Below are 19,277 nucleotides of genomic sequence, written 5' to 3'. Positions count from 1 at the left end.
GCCACAACAGTTTTGCTTTTGTTTGATTTCGATTAAAGTAAATTACAAGCTTGATGAATTTGGAAATTAAGAAAGCATAAAATAAAGCTGAAATTAACTGCAAGCACTTCAAAGGCCAATTGAGTATACTCTCAAGCAAAGAGAAAAGTAATCATAATAGAGGTGATCGGTAAGATTTCGGTAAATAAGTGAATAAAGTAAATTTTGTAACTTGTTAGTTCTTTATTGTTGTTTATTAGAGGAGCATATTCCACTAAATGGTAGAAAGCGTAACACGGACGAGCGAACCAAACTGAAACGAAGTGAAATGAGCTGGACTTAGTTGCGATCAGTGCAACTCAGCTGAGACAATCGGCGATGCATCCAATCGCATCTATGAAAGAGGAGGTTTATGTGTTTAGTGGCCTCAAGGAATTTGGAGTTGGTTAAGAAAAATGAAAGAAACCTACAAAAATATATTGACATTTTCTGAGGTATATAATAAAGTTAGGCTGTTAATTGAGCACTATTTTTATACCACGCATATTAAGGGAAATTCGGAGATAATATGAAACATGTATATAAATTATTAGCCTGATGAGCTGAGTAGATTTAGCCATATCCGGCTGTCGTCTGTATATACGTGAACTAGTCCTTCAGAAGTAGTTGAACTGAAATTTTTTATTTTCTTCTTAAGTAGCGGATATTTGTCGGAATCGCAGACTATACCTTCCATCTACCAGCCATAGGAACTGATCTTTTTATACCCCCTTATATCAGTTGATTTTTGAAACCAAAGATGAATATGTATTTCCTTACATTATCGTGCTTCCATCGAACTTGAACTCCTTTCACTTGTACGCATCGTAATGAATGTTGGTTTTCTCCACCAACAAAAAGCTAAAAATATTTTCTCAGTCCAACATACACACACCAGTGTGGAGTACTGTCTAAAAACAATAACAAAAGTCATCGCTTTCCAGCAGTTAACAACTCTGCGCACCCATGCCAACAAGTCAACCAGCTAGCCCGTCAACCAGGCAGCCAGCACAATCGCCGGCGTTCATGCGTGCAGTCAGCGCCGTTAGTTTCTCTTTTGACCTACATTTGTAGCTACATTCTACAACGTCACTGTCGCCGATCTCGCAGCAAACGCTATCTTCACACTGTGCATTCACATACCCGTTTTTTGTCGTAGCCGCTTTTACTTGCTTGTGCTTGCTTTTGTTGTGGTTGTTCGCTCGCTCACTGCACTGCAAGCGTTGAAAGTAGTATTCTTTTTGTGCACAACTCGGTCGCTAATATTCTCACTTCTCATCGCTGTGCTGGGGAAGTTCGTGGCGTAAGTCTTTGGTTTTGCATCGCGCTCACTCTTCATTTCACGTCACCTACTGAGCTTCGGCGGCTTCGTGAGATTCGCTTTTAGCGTGACGGCTGTGCTGTTGTTCTTTGTATTGGTTGTTGTTGTACATGGGGTGCTTTGCATTCTCGTGTAGCTTTGTTTACATTTTTGCTGCATCATTGTTTTTGTAATTACTTTCTTCGATTGCTTTTACATTCTTTTTAGTGTTGTTCTTGTAACGTGCAAACAATGCTTCATATTTGTTTCTGTGTACATTTTTCTGTTGACACACACACACCCATCGGTTTTCGGATTACGCTACAGCTAAAACGTGCTTTCGGATTCGCCTGACTTGCTTTTAGCATTCTTTGGCGCCTTTCTCTTTTGGAAGTGATTAAAAACGCTTGCGAAGAGTTCGGCAGAAAACTTAGAGAACTTATGTTTGCACATTTCTTTTGAGTTAACTCACATCAAAATGTACATGTTTCGGCAATCTGTTGCGATATAATACCTATATATTCTTCTTGAGCTGTGGGGACTAAATTTTTCAAAGAAAGTAATTAGGTCTACAGGGCTTTTCGAGCGCGCTTAAATATTTGTAGAAAAGAAAGCTGCAGGTTGTCAGGTTTAATTATACACTAGAACAGGAGAAAGCACTTATTGGAAACTCAGAAAGTGTGGCTGAAGAATTTTCCTCCAATATGAATGGATTTCCGCTACTTCTGTATTCCACTCCACTATGTTATATACCGTGCAATACCTCCATATGCACACTCGCAGATTCTTAATGCGATTAGCTTTTGCACTGCGCTAATAATTCATTTTTCCTTTTTGCTCACATACATACATTGTTTTCTCATGCAATGTATGGTGTTTAAACTGACTTTGGATCTGCTGTCTTTCTTCTTTGCTGTTCGAGCTGGCAAGAATAGCTGCATCTATCGCACAGCCACTCATACTAAGCACCTCAGAATCAGACCAGATGCTGCATGCCTCAGACTTTTACTTTAGGTATCTTTTGTACAGACGATTACAAAAGTAGGTTAATATCTCATTAATCCGTTGGGCGTAGCTGACCAGAGTATAAGCACTTGCAGTAATTAGCATGTATGCATATATGTTTGTATGTTTGCATACAAAAGGTATTCAAGTGTTGGTTGCTGCGACCTTTCGATTAAATAGTTCACATGATTGGTGCAACATTATTCTTTTAGCAACACTTTGCAACTATTTGTATGCGGTTGCTATAGACTTTGATTCAGTTTGTTTTGCGTTGAACGTCCGTTAAGAAAATCTATCCAAATACTCATACTTACGTATACATACATAAATATGAATACGAGACATAATCGACTCTACCTTTCTTTTCAGGCCTCCGCTAAATGTAGATATATGTAAATATTTCCAACTTCTAACCGCCTTTTACTAGGGACAGTAAAAGAAAATTAAACATGTTTTAAATGCGACATTTCGATGGTCGAATGCATTGTCAAGTTATTGGAAAAATATTTTTTAGAGTTTTTCGAAGTTCGCCGAAACAGTATTGTAAATAGTTGACTATAAGATAGTTGATTGCACTTCCTTAAAATCTAATATTCAGAATATTTACTTTTAATTGCCATTTTATGTAAAAATCGCCATGAGAAAGTTATTAAAAGCAAGCACGGACTCTGTAATAATATGGATTATGGAGACTCTCGATCCCAGATTTCGTAACTAATTTGGACTGTGCAGACTCGTACCAAATATCTGTTTTTTCTTTAATCGTTATTTGGCTCAAATGTCTTAGATAGATTGAGAAATAAGACAAAAAATTCAAATATGTAAGAAAGTAAGAATAAATCCTGATTTTTAAGAATTTTTTTGAAGTCTATGGAAGGTTTCTAAAAACTGATTTCATTCGATCTTTAGTTTTCACACTAGTTCTGTTCATTTATACCATTTCAGGTTAGCATAACTCGACGGGTACTTTTGGAAATCTCACTATATATATTTACATACGGGAATATATTTACTAATTTCCGAAATGTTATACAATATTTTCGCAGCAAATAGTAATTCTCCTAATTTGTCATTAACTTGTAAGTAGTCAAGTCTCACCATCATTCACTTTACATTCTTGTTTTTACTTTCTCCCAATGCCCGCGGTTATACATACGTTAGAGCTAGTATTTGATTGCTCGGCTACTTGGCTGCTTTTCACAGACTTAGTTGTTGTAGTAAAAGTAGTAAAAGCTGATTTTTCATATTTTTGGTATTTCAGCTGTAGAAGTGTTAATAAAAATGGCAAGAGCATGGTACAGGCATTGGTAGCAGCAGTAGATGAGAGCGGCAGAGGCGATAATAACCGCAGCAAAAGAAGTTATGAATGCACGAGAGTGTTGATAGCTAGTGCCTCGGATTTCTACTTGCCGATGAAGCCAGCATCCTCGTTTAGAAACTTGCAGCGCCAAGTACCGGGGAACAGATAGCAAAACAAGAAAGCGTTCAGCTCACAGCAGCAAGCGATGGTGGACGACAAGAAATTCCACACGAAACTTGATATTGCTGCGAGAGCAAATAAATCTCAGCTACAAGAAGGAAAGGCCCAATGGCTGTGTAAAGTGAAATGGACGGCGAAAGGTCTACTATTTCACTAGCAAACGCAGAGGCGTAAGCAGAGAATAAAATTATTGGTTGAAGTGGATGCACGCAGTCGCTGTTTTTCCTTTGCTGTTCCTTTTTTTTTTAATGGCAGCTCAGATAGTTGAATGTACGGCTTGAAGCTATCATGTTGCTGCTGGCAGTTGCCCCGGCAACACATACGTGCAGATAATAATTTCAAGAAGAAAACAATAACAACTAATACTAGCATAAATGGCCGCAGCTTCGAAAAGTGCATTCAACGCCAGGGAAAAGCATTGAGCTTTTGCACTGAGGCATACAGGTTTTTCTATTTGTTTTCTATGTTGGTTTTTCTAATTTTTTTTTGGTTTTACCTCAACATCTTAGTATTTTTCATATATTTTTATTCACCGCGGTCGCAGTAACTGCATTTGAGAGTGCGAGCGCTTGACTATGATTGTTAGCTAGATTATAGACAACGCTTGTTGCCTGTGTGGTTGTTGTTGCTGTTGCTCTGCACTTAGTCTTGCTTTACATTGGTGAACTTGTCTGAAATGTTCGAAAAGCGCTGCATAGCACTAGTTCGTATGCCTAAGTGCCATTCAGCCGATCTGTCATTGGGTGTGAGCGTTCGTCTCTTCGCCTGTCAGCCTAACGGCAGCTAAGTTTATTTACACAGTTTTTGTTTTTGTTTTGATTTTCCAGCTGCCTGTTCAATTACTCATGCTGAAGCGGGTTTTACACGGTATCTTTGTTGCCGAGAAGTGTTTTTGATTAGTTTTTCACTGGAATTTACAATACTTTTGTGGTTTAATGCTGTTTCTGTGCATTCGTGTAGTTGTTGTGGTGTCATTTTTTCAATTGAGGTTCATGAACTCTTACCAATTCGTTTGCACTAAGCTGGCCATCGTCGCCTCAAGTTTACTTATTGCATTTTTTACTTGATTTATATTTTGTTTTTATATCCTAAATAGAGTATATATAGCATATGAAATCTTGTACACGTCATTGTTTCTTTAAGATGCTGTTAATTTGTGGAAACCACCAATATCAGACCACCAGATATAGCCGCCCAACAAATGGACCGATCAAAATCAAGTTTTTGTATGGAAAACTTGTTTATTATTTGAGAAAATATCTTCTTGAAATTTACATGGTTTATTGTCCAAGATAACCCTAAAAGCCGCGAGTCAAATCTACCTTTCAAATCGTTTTCGTTGGCTGCAAGCCGTTATGATGTTACGGTTACGTGAAGGGTATTATAACTTCGGTGCAATTTCTTATTGTTTTTTATAATTTAACATCTTTAGTATTTTCGTTTTAAGGTGCAACTTCAACTTTTACAACAATATTTACAATACTGCTTAAGTAATACCAGCACTAGTACAGTTAAATTCCGCGGAATCTCCCAATTTTAAATTTTACAATAATATAGTCTTTTTTTAACATTATCTTAATGCAATCTAGCTAATATTATGTTTTTAAACAAATTTTTTCACAAAAATTATTATCAGACCAGGCAGTGTACATTCCGAGTGTTTCTTTACACATTTTGAATAAAATTTCTTTGTTGCAAGATCATTGGAGTATTACTTTCTGTCATGGAACCGATTAGTCATTTACCATTACAGAATACCTCATTTTTTAGATAAAACCGCCTCTACAAAATACTGATAAATCGTAGTCGAACACGGCGTATGAGTAACCATTTTATAAGGATTAAAACAACATTAAAAAGTCTTATAGAAAAGCAATCAGGACAGCAATGAAACTAAAAGGCATGTATACGTCCATTTAATATTGCATTTGGTTACACAGATTCCAATAAAAACAAAGACGTTTTGTTATAAAACACCTTGGCGTATGAGCAATGTCAATTAACTCAATATGCGATGAAAAAATTAGGAATATACATACAATATACCATCGTTTTATATCAATGAATAAAAGCTAAGTCTCAATCAAGTAAAAATACATTTTATTGGCTTCAACCCGCTGAAGTAACAAAAGCATCCAACTGCTGATTGCCAATTTGTAAAACAAAACAGAATACGTTAATGCAGACCTCAAACGAATGGAAAATTCCAAGAGAAAAATAAAGAGTTTATAATTCATTATGTGTAATTAAAAAGGTTTCGTCGTAGTTCAGCTAACTTCGCAACCGCAGCTTCAAAGAGCAACGCACTTTTATATAACCAACGAAAGTCGTTCACTTCAACACATAACATGCACTAACACTAACACAGGCACACGCATAAGCACATGCCACATCACATATGTACTATGTACATACATGTGTACAAACAAACATAACATTATTGGTTGCTTCGTTTTAATGGCAAACATCTAACTGACCATTGGAGTTGATTGACTAAAGAGTAGATAAGCAGTAAAAATAACTGTGAAAACTACTACGATTGGATTGGCCGAATGAAATTTTGGAAATTTGAAACATTTTGCTAAAATTTCTTTTTTAGAAAATTGTGCTTGTCGTTTTGTTTTACAAAGTAATTGTCATATTTCTGCTTATCTGAGCGGTGCAGGTAATTCTTACATATATAAGACATATTACATGACATTCAGTATAAGTATGGCTAAATCATATAATTAGAATTAGCAGCGTTAGGCGGTTAATAGATGTTATAAATTTGAATACTTTTTCTTATAGTTTAGTAGTAATTTTATTCGTTTATACTTCTAATGAAGTCAAACCGAAAAAGTTTTTAATAAATAAAAATTCACGTATTTGGGTATTTATGTATAATTCAAATTGTGTTTGCGCTTGTCAGCTGAAAGAAATAATTATCTTCATCAACCGACTCATTTAATATTTATGTCATTACATAAATTCCAAAAGATTAAGTCATGAAGTCATTAACCAATTTAAATTTCAACATTACTCTATTCTAAGCGAATATTACCGACAACAAGTATGTAACATCCGTTAATCTAAACGAGAAACCTGTTGACAATCATATGCATTCAAATATTCAAAAATTAGCTCTAACTAAAAATCGAAAGATATTATTCCATTAATAGAAAAAAAGCAGAAATCTAGTCGATTTCAGTTGCTATTGCAATCAAGTGAGCAACAATGAATTGGCGAGTGTAATAAGTCAAGTCGTTTATTAGTGTTGCTGCCATTGCTGTTGTTGTTCTTGTTGTCAAAAAGAAAAGGCAGGAATGAGCCGCAAATCACGCTCACTTTTATTTGCGAACAATGGAAAGCACACACACACACGCATGTACAAGCAGAATAAGGCTGATTACCGAACGCAGTAAAAATAACAACCAAAATTTAGCACCAGCGACGCAAGCAGCGCCTGCAGCGAAATATGAGGAAGACCAGACGCCAGCGAAAACACCAGCCAACACGCACTTGCATTTTCCACCAGCAACTACGACACTCAGCTGCGCACACACATATGGTCATACATACTATGTATATGTAAGTGTATAAGTATGTGCCATAACCGTGGCTGCTAACGAAAGACTTAAGCTGCGAACCCGCTACATCGTTAAAACGGAATTAAAATTCTTATCAACGCATGTGAACGCAACCAAAAACAGACGAGCAGAGCACACTGAAAAAGGCCAGCAAATGAAATAAGAAAAGCAAATAGTGATGGTGTTTGTTGGCGTTGTTTGTTGCTATTTGTGTGCGGCGTGTAGCCAGAGCCAGCATAACTTTCACTTTAATAATACACAGCGCAGAGTCATAAAACGCAAAATACTGCTTTTGCATGTGTTAATATGTGTATGTATGTATGCATGTAGTCTTGCATGTGAGTGTGCTTAATTGCGACGTTTTGTGTGCTTGCTGGTGAATACTTACAGACACACACACAAACGCTTACACTTGTTTCTGCCTTCTGCTTACATATCATACCCACGACTACCTTTACTTGGGTAGGCACTTGTGTACTTATTTATTGTTGTACGAGTACAGGCATAGCTGCAGAGTTTTATGGGAATTTTCTGTGGTTATTTCTTTGCATCGCCCACATTTCGCTGTATCTGTGGCTTCAAGTGCGTGGAGTTTCACATACACATACTCCTTAATAATGTCCAACACCAAGTATACTTGCGCATTTGAATTTTTACTTAACAAGACGCTGCACTTGGCTTTAGCAAATTTTTGTAACTCCGATCTACTGGGGTTAGTGTATTACAAATAGAATTAACAAATCTAAAGAAAAGTCAAATATATCCTTTAGATACGAGTATATTATGATACTCAAAATACCTTTCTGAGTGTTTTCAAATTCATTTTGAACTACAATTCATAATGCTGTTAAAATAATCTGGAAAAATGACAAAGGAATGTTGAAAATTATTAGCTGAACTAATTAGGTGAATACCGAATATCCCTCCGAATAAGTTCTTGACCTTTACACCATAAGAAGGCTATACAATCTGTCAAATAAATCGTGCTATAATCATTCGAAGATAATCTTCATTTAATATATGATATTAAAAATAAATATCTAAGACCAGTTCACTAAATATCGAAATCGCGACTTCTGAAAGAGAATAATTTTGAAGGTAGGAAAGTTACTATGACCTCAGGTCGAGAGACCGAGGTGAGCTGAAAAGTGGCAGCGTTTGCATTCAATTTGCGACAGTGTGCTCTTCAATAACGCCCTCCCAACGATTTATTTCGATTGATGAAGCTGCCATCACATCAACTTATCAACTTGGATGTTGTGTTTTATCTTTCTACAGGGCTTTTAGCTGTAGAAATTATATTAAACAGACAAAGAAATACATTTCGTGCATTTGCATTAGATAATTCCAGTGAACATTTGCGTATAACAGCATATTTAATTATTCCTTACATAAACACAGAATACTATGTGTGTTTTGCTTTGTATTGTATGCATTTAGATCGGGTTAGTCAGCGTACATTCGAGTTTGCGCGTCTCTTTTCATTCATCGTTTGTTTACAATTATTTCACCTTGTATCGTTACATAACCGAGAGTAATTGCATCACTTGTTTTTGACAACTTTTGGTGTGGTGTTGCTGTTGTAGTGAATGCGGACTCGTATTAATCGAGTTTTAAGGAATTATTTTTTAGGGTATAGAGTTGCTAATCACTTTGATGTACACACATACATACATACATACACGATATTCGGCAGTGGTGTCTTGTATTGGTGTCAAAATTTGGCTGCGCAAGCGCACTTACGCAATGGTTCCAGCAAAACAGAAGGAGAGATACAACCGCATTCAGCACATTCGATATTGCGTAACCGAAACAGAAAGAAGAAAAATTGTAAAAGTAATATCGGTGTTTTACCGACACTTCATTTTTACGTACATATGTCCCACATTCTGTGTATGTAAATATTTGTCCCATTTGCGTTTATGCGATTTGTTTTCGTTTTTGGGTTTTTCCTTAAAAAAAATAAAAAACAAATCGAGATAGGAGCGAAGGAGGGAGGGAAGGAGCGACGACAGCAGCCACAAAAAGACGCTGAACTATTCATATAAAGCTACAAGGGTAATTGCATAACCATGGCACGAGTTGTTGTTGTTATTTTGTCAAATTTTTGTAAGCGCTTTTAATACCGTTGTGCTATGCTCCATTATAGCTGTTGTTGTGGATGTTGTCGATGCGGTTGCTGTAACATTGTATTTAGTTGTTGTTCATCTCATTTCGGTACCGTGCGCCAGGCCTTGAAAGTTCAATGCCTTTTTCGCGAGCGTTTAATTTGCTTTTACACGCTCACACAAACATACATACGTATGTAAATAAATATGTACAGCCATACTAATACTACAATGCAAAATGTTAATCGCCCAAAGAAAGCTGCGCATAAAAGCTTCAATGCATTCGCAGCAGCTTTTACCAACTCATCGCCGAATAAAAAGAAGTAAATATGAAATAATTGCATGCGAGTATCATAAGGTGAAGGCTTGATTGCTTGGTGCTTTGTATAATTCATTTTGGCTGTAAAACGGAAAACTCCAGATCCTTCTTGTGCGTTCAAGTTATTCACCACTGCTGAGCGTTGACACACACACACACACACATACACATTTATATATATGTACTTAAAAGCAAGTGAGATAGACTCAGCTGATTTATTACAGCCTTGCCTGAAACACTGCCAGTACACATGTATGAATGAATGTGCGAATCTGCGCCGAAAATTCCCTGGAACTTTAACTGCGCTAGCGAACAAAACTGCAATTTCAATAGTACACATTTTAATTAGCAAAAATGACTCATCACAAAAGAAGTACACGTTTAGATGAGTATACGCATGTTTGAGATTTTGCAATAGCAAAAGTCCACCGATGAATGGATATTGAACAAACAACTCACAAGTCTTTGTATTTTGGTGTGTGAAGTGCCCAACAGGAAATTTTAATGCAGAAGAAGAAGGTCTGGCTTTGGTAATACTGTGCCTTTCATATTTATTGCAACTGTTTGGTTTGCTGGATATGATGAAAAGGTATCATATTTTCTATCTTCGGATCAGTGAGGATTGTTAGCGTTTAACCTTTACTTTGGTTTAAAAAGAGCTTTTATTAAAATGTTTTCAAATTATTATGGAAGCTTTCGAAATAAGTGAGACAGAGCGAAATAATAAAAAAACATAAAAGCATACTATTGGTAAGGAAACACATTGACAAAGAAATACTCATTTTATTTGCCGTGCTTCCACCTCTTTGGAATACAGACTATTCCACGACTCTTCATGTTTTAAAAACTTTGATGCAATAATATTTGTTCTTTCAAAATTTGATAAGAAAAATACAAAATATGAAATAATCAGAATGAAATATAAGCGATTTGATCCTTAGGGTCACATTAACGCCTGTTTTTTAAACGGTATTACAGCTAAATAATGAATTTCAGTCTTTTGTACCAACCGAAATGCCAATTACACGATAATAAGAGATATACAATTTTCACATACATACAAATATTTCTTATTTTGAAGCGCTGGCTGAAACGCAAGCACCCTTTTATAGAGAAAAGCATGTGTATTGGAGCAGAAAGCGCACCAGCAATTGTTGCTTATGTAAAGCACACAAAGAACATCGAATAACACCAGCAATAGCAACAATAAAAACACTTACAGCAGCAGCAGCGCTGCCTTAGTTGGTAACAACTTTCACCTATTAATATTCGTGTCGTTCATTGCTCATGCAGAAGCATAGAAAGAAACTGAAAAAGTTAAAGAAACGTAGAAGTGAAATGAATAAAATTAAAAAAAAAACGAGTACTCGTACATTCGTACACACATACATGTGCGCAAAGCTTCTCATCGGAAAGATTATCTATGAAAAATTCATGTAATAAAAGAGAGTGTATGTTTCTAATAATTAAGAGAAATATGTAGAAATCATGACTTTTCTCCGAACGTACGGCAAAATGCCACAGGTTCGTTTCGAACTCTGTTTTGCTTGAACCATCCCTTCTCTCCTAAGGAAATCCAATTTCAATATGTATGTAAGGTATATATATTATATTATTGCCACAATTTTCTGGTGGTCTCGGTGGCCACTAAGAGTGACAATGGCTCAACATCTCATGATCTACACGCATCTCAACCGTTTCCCTATAGGTGCGCTTACTTCCATATATATATATATATATATAAATATATATATGGTGTATATATATGTGTATACGAGTATATTAAATATTTATGCGTGTGTGAAGTAAAAGTACGAAAAATACATATGGTTATGAGTATTTTTATATGCCTTTGCTGCTGCGCATGCGCATTGTATTAACATCAACTAGATGGAGCAGAAGAAGTAGACAAGAAGACGCAACAAACAGCCAGCTTGGTAAGAGCTTTTCTTGCTTTCTTCGTTTCAGTTTCGGCACCCAAGCATATAAAGTGGATTTCAAAGCAAATTCAGTTGATGTTCGTTCATCGGAAATCAGTTATATAAAGTAGTGCGAAAGCAACAGACTACTCACACATACGTGAATATGGTACATGTATGTGTAAAGAAAGTATTCTATCAGATTGTAGTTTTTACTGAATATTACCAATTTTCCAATAAAATTCTCCATTTTCTAATTTCTAAAAATATATGAATTCATGACTAAAGCAATTTAAAACTTTTTTAAAAGATCATTTTACTGAGACAAGAGAAAAATTTCACTGTTAAACTTCAATTGGTTTCTATTTTTTCAAAATTGTATTTCCCTGAAAGAGTAAAACAAAAAAAAAAATAAATAAATAAAATGCATTAATCATAAAAGACAAGGCCAATGTAAAACATTGCCTACAATTTGGCTGCCACCGTGCTTGCTAACCCAACAGACACTCTGCCAAGGCAGCTAATGGGCACGAAAATCGCTTGCCACTTGCAGGCCGCAGCTATTCCACCTGAGCAGACATTTCACCACAATCAAACTGTGAGTAGTGAAATCTTCAGAAATTAAAAACAAGTTTCAAAATAAATAGAAAAATGTAACGAAAATAACAAACTATCACATAAATGATAAACTTGCAACGGAGGTCAGCCTCCATGTGCACCGCACCGAATTTAGTCAATGCTAATGTTGTTTTTGTGCTTCTTTTCTGCTACCGTTGTGCGGCTGAGCTTTTAGATGCCTACCAATTGGCTTCTTTGGCTGCTGCGAAGAGAAAACGCCTGCCAACTCGATTTGTTGCAGCTTATTCACAAACACACACATATGTACATACACAAACAAACAGTCAGCACCTACAATAGTACGTTCATTTGCTGTTGCGTCCATAAGACAAATGACATCGGTGGCAACTACGTAGCAACGAAAACTTCTGGAAAGTCATAGCAAGTGCAGGGTGGCGGTTGTACTGTTCGAGTACATCTCAGCTGTACCTGCCGGGTGGACGCCACGGCAGTCTGCCTGCTGCATTCGAGTGGTTGCGGGGCTAGACTCGTTGGTCGGCTTTCATTTCTCGTCACATGGCTAAATTGCATTACACATTGCACTCGCGTATATATGCACTATGACATGGACACGACAGTTAAGGTCCACTTTGTATGGCTATTAGTCTTTTTAATTTTAACTCTGCTTATTTGAAACAGCTGATTACAGAGAGAACTTAAGAACGGACAAGTTTGCACTTGCAAATATAATATAAATTAAAATGTATATAATTATTTTGTGAACACACATTTTGTGGTTATTGACTTTTTCCAAAGAGTATACTTATTTTCACAATTGGAGTTCTTGAAATTCTGGAAGGATTCTTATTTTCTTTTAGGAACCATCGTTCAGTCTGCTTAAGTTGTTTTTGTAATGCAGTTTTTGAAAATATTATTTTAAATATTTTATTTTAAATATTCTGGCCCAAAAATTTATTTTGCGTCGCGAATTTCAACTTTGCGAAAGAGGCATTAAAGCGTGAAAATTCTTTGAACTAATTTTTTTTTTCTTTTATTAATTATTACTGAAAAGCCATGATCTATTAGAGAAAAATATCCATTAGATACAAATATATTTTAGAACAAACGTGAACATAAGACTTTTTGTATAAAATTTGTCAACTAAAAATACCAGATATTAGCGAGTCCTTAAATTGAAAACGTTTTTATTTTTACTATAAAAAGTTCGCATTTAATATTGAACGCATTCCAAATTGGAAGTATTTCGTAAGTCCTTTAAATATTTGTATATGTTTACATAATTTTATTGGGTAAGTGTCTACTTACAACAGTATCGTGTCGAATATTGGCAATTGGCATTGACATTGGGCGCCATAATCTCATTGGCGGCCATGATTTCGTTGGCGGCCATATCCATGGATGCTGTTTGCTGTGAATTTTGGTGCAATGATTGCTGGTGAAAAGAAAACAGCGATTATGTGAGTACGTTTGTTTGCAAGTATGTTTTGTTGCACAGTTAATAATCCACAAGCAGTTTGGAGACTGTTGAGCGGCTCAAATCGGCCGCAGTTGGCTGTTTTTAATTAAAAAATCCTTAGTTAATTTTTTTCCAAAATTGCTATTAAAATTTTTATTTCTTGTTGCTATAATGCAGAGTTTTAGTTATCGAAATATCCACATTTAAAACACAGTTCTTTTGAATATTCCTTTTCTGTTTCGTCAAAATATGTACATATGTACATACATATGTATATGTAAAAATATATATTATTGCTCTCTTGCGTTTTGAAAGTTGGAAATTTTCAGCACACAACAGAATTCACACTTTCACTTTTCGTTTACTTGCTTATGTTGTTGTTGTGATTACATTGATGGCTTGGTGCTGGTATGAGTTGAAGGTGGTGATGTTGCAGCGTGCTCTCACACGACATTTACGAGTGTCAGTAAGATAAACCCACGAAATTTCGAAAAGCTTTTAAGTACTTCTATTTTATTTCAATTCACACTGGTGGCGGCGTTTGACGCCAGCGAAACTCAAGTCAGCGACATTTTTCGATTTTCCTTAGAAAATTTTAAATTTTGTTCAGCTTTATACAGAACACACCTGTTTTATGCCTCTCACACAATTTTCTAGAGTTAAAGTTTAAAAAAGAAATTTTAATTGTTTTTTTTTTTTACTTTTTTTATTTTATAATTCACGTCCAGTTCACACTTTTTATGTCAATTCACAAACTTCAATAGTTTTTTTACACCAGTTTAGTAACAAATAGTTTCAGATTTGCATTTTGATGAAATTCACGAAGAACTGTTATCCAAATACAGGTGATTCCTGGCCGATTATTTTGTGTTTTTTGCTTTATTTTCGATTTTTGTTTTCTAAGTATAAAACTGCTTGCTCACTTTCGATTGTACTCCACTGTTAATCCGGTCAAAGTGAATAGAAATTTGAATGAACAGAAATGTAGCAGACAACACAAATCTGAGTTTTAAGAATCGAACGTTCTCCGCGTCTTTCGAAAAAACGTAACGTCTACGTCGAGCAACTGGGAACGTCTGTGCGGCGTGCTGAAGTGAAACCAACGCTTATCCCCCAAACCGCTAAGCAGCAAAACTTTTTCCCATTTCGCTGTTGCTATTGCTGTTGCCATTGCCTGCTGCTGTTGCTGCTTTGGCCGTTACCGCTGCTGCTTCTTCGTTCCGAGTAGCTGCTACCACTTCTATCAACCTTACTAGCAGCCACAAGCTTCTACTGTGGTGTCTTTTTTTTTTTGCTTTTTTCTCTTGGTTGGCTTTCGCTTGCTCGTCGCTTGGTACTGACTACTCGTCTTGGCCGTGGAAATGCTTTCACGCGTGTACATACACATACACACCCAGCTGACTTTCGCGATCGCGCTTGTGTGACGGGCTTCTTTGTCTGCGCCTGAACAACTTCTTGGTCGCTTGTTTTCTTGTCATAGTGCCACTCTCAGCACCGCGCTCAGCGCTTACCATTGTTTCATTTCCATTCCGTTTCGTTATCGCTTCTATTTCTTTGAAGTCAGAGCTTGTTAGTTCGCGTTATTTTGAGTTGTTGTGTGCTTTTGTAATTTTTGTTGCTGCTGTTCGGAGGATCACCTGGATATTGTTGCGAAGATTTATGAAATATAAGGGTTAACTTTATTGATAATAAAAAATATTGCAACCTTCGTTAAAAGCTACGTAAAATTTTCTATAACAGATATTCATTTTATCATCAAATATACTATATAATCTTAAAAAATGTGGAATTATTTACATTCAAACCCGATCAAAACTAATTAGAAGCATATCACTTCGGTAATAATTCTATAAGTTTAATTGAAGTTTATTTGAAAAGTAAAATTAGGTAGTTTTAGAGATCCGCTGGTCTTGCTCGAAGGCCATCATTTATTTGTAGTAGCATTCTTTGCATATTCTGTGTTTAATTCAATGATCTCTTGTGATTTATTTTCCTTCTTGAATGTGTGTAGTAAAGCTCTAAAGCCAAAGCAAAGAGCAGTTGGTATTAAAAGTATGATTAGGGACAAATCCAGGCGTCTGCAGTTATGTGAAAATACCCACGTTGAATCAGCTCTGCTCTCGTACGAAGCGGGGCGAATCCAAAGATGAAAAGGGTTCGTAATCTGGAGATACTTTTTATTATTCGTTGATATGTTTTTCATTTTGAGACATAAGCTTCTGTACTTTTTGCCGAGTCTTCATTTTTCGGCATTGCGTTGTTAAAAATGAATGGAGAGACTGGAAAATGGAAATCAAGCTGCGGCTTTAACTGTCTTATTCTTAGCAATTCAGTGGTATTATTTAATCAAGACAAATAAGCACACCGTTAATCTGCATAATTTTAAATTGAGAATTTTCCACAGGAATGAAGAAATCAGTAACTTCTGACTACAGAGGCAACACCTACAAAACAACAAATATCAAAACATATATTTTTCTTTGGAAAAATTTTACCTTTGAATACGACATGTATGTAATCTACAAAATCAATAGAGACAAATAAAATAAAGAAGAAATATATTATATATAAATATATATAAATATAGTTAACTAATACCTTTGTGTACAATTTTGTAATTACTTAATTTAATTTTGCTTGGCTTTCAACCAAATCTTCTTTTCAAAATCCTTTAACTTTTATTTAGTTATAAGTATATGCATATCTATCCATATGTATATACATACATATATATAAGACAACAATTTTCTTTTGCTCCTTAGTTTACGAGTTGTTGTTGTTGAAGAAGAAAGTTTCTTGCTGCTTTGTGATGATTTAACATACAACGCATTGACAAGTTTCGGTGTTTGAGTGTGTGTATTTATTTTGAGCACTACATTGTGTGTATGTATGAGCGTGTATGTGTGAAAGTACACATTTTTAAAATGTGTTTGTGAATAGCAGCATAGAGTTAGCTTTGGCTGTGCCCTGTGTGAGTATGAGTAGAACTATGGATGGAACGATGTGGAATTGGAATTTTTGTATTTGTAGCGTAAGGGTTTTTCGATGCAGACCTTAGGTGACTGTAGAAAGCTTCTGTCATTCACAATACTATCCTGCGGCAAGTAGTTATTTAGTTAGAGTCTTTAGGCCGTTCAAAGCTTAAAACTCCACATTCTTCAGGGAGCGAGGCTGTTTCTCGTTTTTCATTATTTACTCTGTTTGTACAAATATATTTTCCAGCTGGTTGTTGTAATTATTTAAACAAGTTACTACTTTATAGGAAAATTTCTATTTCTAGCTAATTTTAAAAATGTAATCTTCCATTATTCAGTTTTATAATTTTCGTTTGTTTCACTCTCCCTGCGCATCCCCTCTTTTCCCTCTTTCTTTTTCTCTTTGCACTTTCTACTACTAGCCATCCAAGAAGTAGACAAATCTATGCTTATATTACAGTTTTACATTGTTTATGGCTTTTAACGTCGTGCATCTATTATAATAAAAAAAAAATCTATTATAATAACTTTTGTTGTAATTTTGATGACGAGCGTTTTAAAGTCATTTTTCTCATATCTATGTAAAATGTTTCTGAGTGTCGCTACAACTTTTTAGTCACACAAATGGTTTGCGTTTTTGGATTTTGACTTTGGTGCTGAAGAAGTTACATTATATAATTGAGGGTGATTTGCTTCTTCGTGGCAATGTTGAATCAGCATTCAACTTGATAACAGTACGAACTGTATGTATATGTTAGTGATATCCTTTATTCTCCTCCTCCTCACGATTTTCGTTGACGAATTATAGAAGAAATTTTCCGTTTGAAGCATTTAACGGTTAATGCGCTGCATTTCTTTTTATTCATGTTTTCTTATATTTCTCTGAATTCTTTCCTTGATATCTTGATATATATTTTAGATAACCGAACATCATTAGAGGGCTTCCATGCTGACGCTCGAGTACAATAGCATTCAACAAAAAAATGTGACTACTCCCTTTAGTGATAATTGTATATCTATGTAAATATGTATACAGTACACAGCATATGTATATATATAATATCTTCAAAATATATGTTTACATATAAGCATGCACATACATTTTAATTTCTATTTTTCAATTGCAGCGACGCACATTTCACCATAATGTAATTTACAATTTGAAATTAATGATTGCGCTGAAACGAAAGACTTAAGACACAAACTCGTCGCATACAAAATACAAGTTAAAGCACACCGCCTTTCGGTTAGCAAGACGGAACCGAAATCAAATCAAAATACCACGCCACAACCACACGCACGTAAGTACATACATTTGTACGTAAGCGTTTTCACTTTTCAAATAACTTTTAAGCCACCAAAATACAGAAAAAGAACTGGCAGAAATGTAAGAAAGGCAAGAAACAGAAAAATGCTACAATATGCGTTATTTTTTTTCGAAGAAAGGTAAATGGACAAAGCACAAAAGAAGACGATGAGCAAATGAGTGGAATAAGCTGCAAGCTGAAAAAGAAGCACACAACAACATATGTGGAGTGCCGCCTAATGATTTCATAGTATCTTGAAATTATGCCTTTAAATGCCAAAGAAAGGTGAATCAAAAGGTGCTCTGCAGAAGCAGAATCTACGATTTTTTATTTAGGAAGCTGGGCCAAGAACAGTCAAGAAGTAGCACAAGAAAAGTGTACACGAAAGAAAGCAAGCCCAACACAAGTCATGCTCGAAAGTCGCAACTAAATTAGGTCGTGTTCAAAAGAAATGAAAAACCACGACCAGAAAGAGGAACGTCAAGGTGAGAGGAACCGCGACTGACGAATTGAATGCAAATAAAAAATTGAATTCGGTTGGTGTGTTCTGATTAACGAACATTGATGTGTCTGTGTGAGTGCAAGCAAGAATTTAGGAGACAGAATTTCCCGCATTGACCCAATTACATATTCACCAAAAAGTCAAAAGAGTGAAGAATTGCGCAAACGCACGCATATACAAAAGTAAAAATGAGCCACTGCGGAGATGTGACCAAAGCAGGGAAACAGAGAACGCCAATGAAAGCGAAGTGCCAGCAGCGGCGGGTGTTTCATTTACGCCCAAACCATAATCTACATACACACACAAACACAGAGGCTGGTGCGTTAAATAAATAAATAACCGAATAAGTTGGCCAAGTTTGACACACCGTTGAAGGTAACAATCACGCACTCAAAGCTCTGAGAGGACAGCGTTCAAAACGAAAATAAAATAAGTTTATTGACAAAAAGCAGGTAAGCGCAAACAATGGCACAATCGAAGAGAAATAAAATTGAAATGTACATCAGAAACAGTTATGTGCAGACAATCGAAAGTTTTTACGCGAATTTTTATTTTATTTATTTTGTAAGATTTCTTTTTTGTACGGCATCTTTTTGTTGTTGCGCGAGGGTCGCGCGATGTGCTATTTCTCTCTTTAACTGTAATCCGCGGCGTTGTTTGTGGTGTCATTTGGATGATTTGCTTGCGAATTGTAGTATATCAGGACCCAGCATCAGATTACTAATCAGCGCGTAAGCAAC

The 19,277-nt window shown here is 35.8% G+C and overlaps 1 protein-coding gene across 4 annotated transcripts in view; it reads right to left on the bottom strand.

Annotated features, from left to right (window-relative positions):
- LOC105229581 (putative mediator of RNA polymerase II transcription subunit 26) overlaps window positions 1–19,277 on the bottom strand; it is a 38,626-nt gene that overhangs the window by 8,235 nt on the left and 11,114 nt on the right. Inside the window, exons 2-3 of one of the 4 annotated variants that reach the window (XM_049448646.1) lie at window positions 14,677–16,197; window positions 13,603–13,849 (exon numbers count right to left, since the gene is read on the bottom strand). The exons of 2 other annotated variants lie outside the window; for them this stretch is intronic. In XM_049448646.1, coding sequence (XP_049304603.1) covers window positions 13,603–13,693 — 91 coding nt within the window. In that variant the 5' untranslated portion in view covers window positions 13,694–13,849; window positions 14,677–16,197. Of the gene's footprint in view, window positions 1–13,602; window positions 16,198–19,277 lie in introns of all 4 variants that reach the window. One more of the 4 variants, XM_049448645.1, reaches the window with a different exon arrangement.

Source organism: Bactrocera dorsalis, chromosome 2 (assembly GCF_023373825.1).
Source record: "Bactrocera dorsalis isolate Fly_Bdor chromosome 2, ASM2337382v1, whole genome shotgun sequence".
Taxonomy (NCBI): domain Eukaryota; kingdom Metazoa; phylum Arthropoda; class Insecta; order Diptera; family Tephritidae; genus Bactrocera; species Bactrocera dorsalis.
Note: the sequence above shows the minus strand (reverse complement) of the source record. Positions and strands in the feature narration are given on the sequence as shown.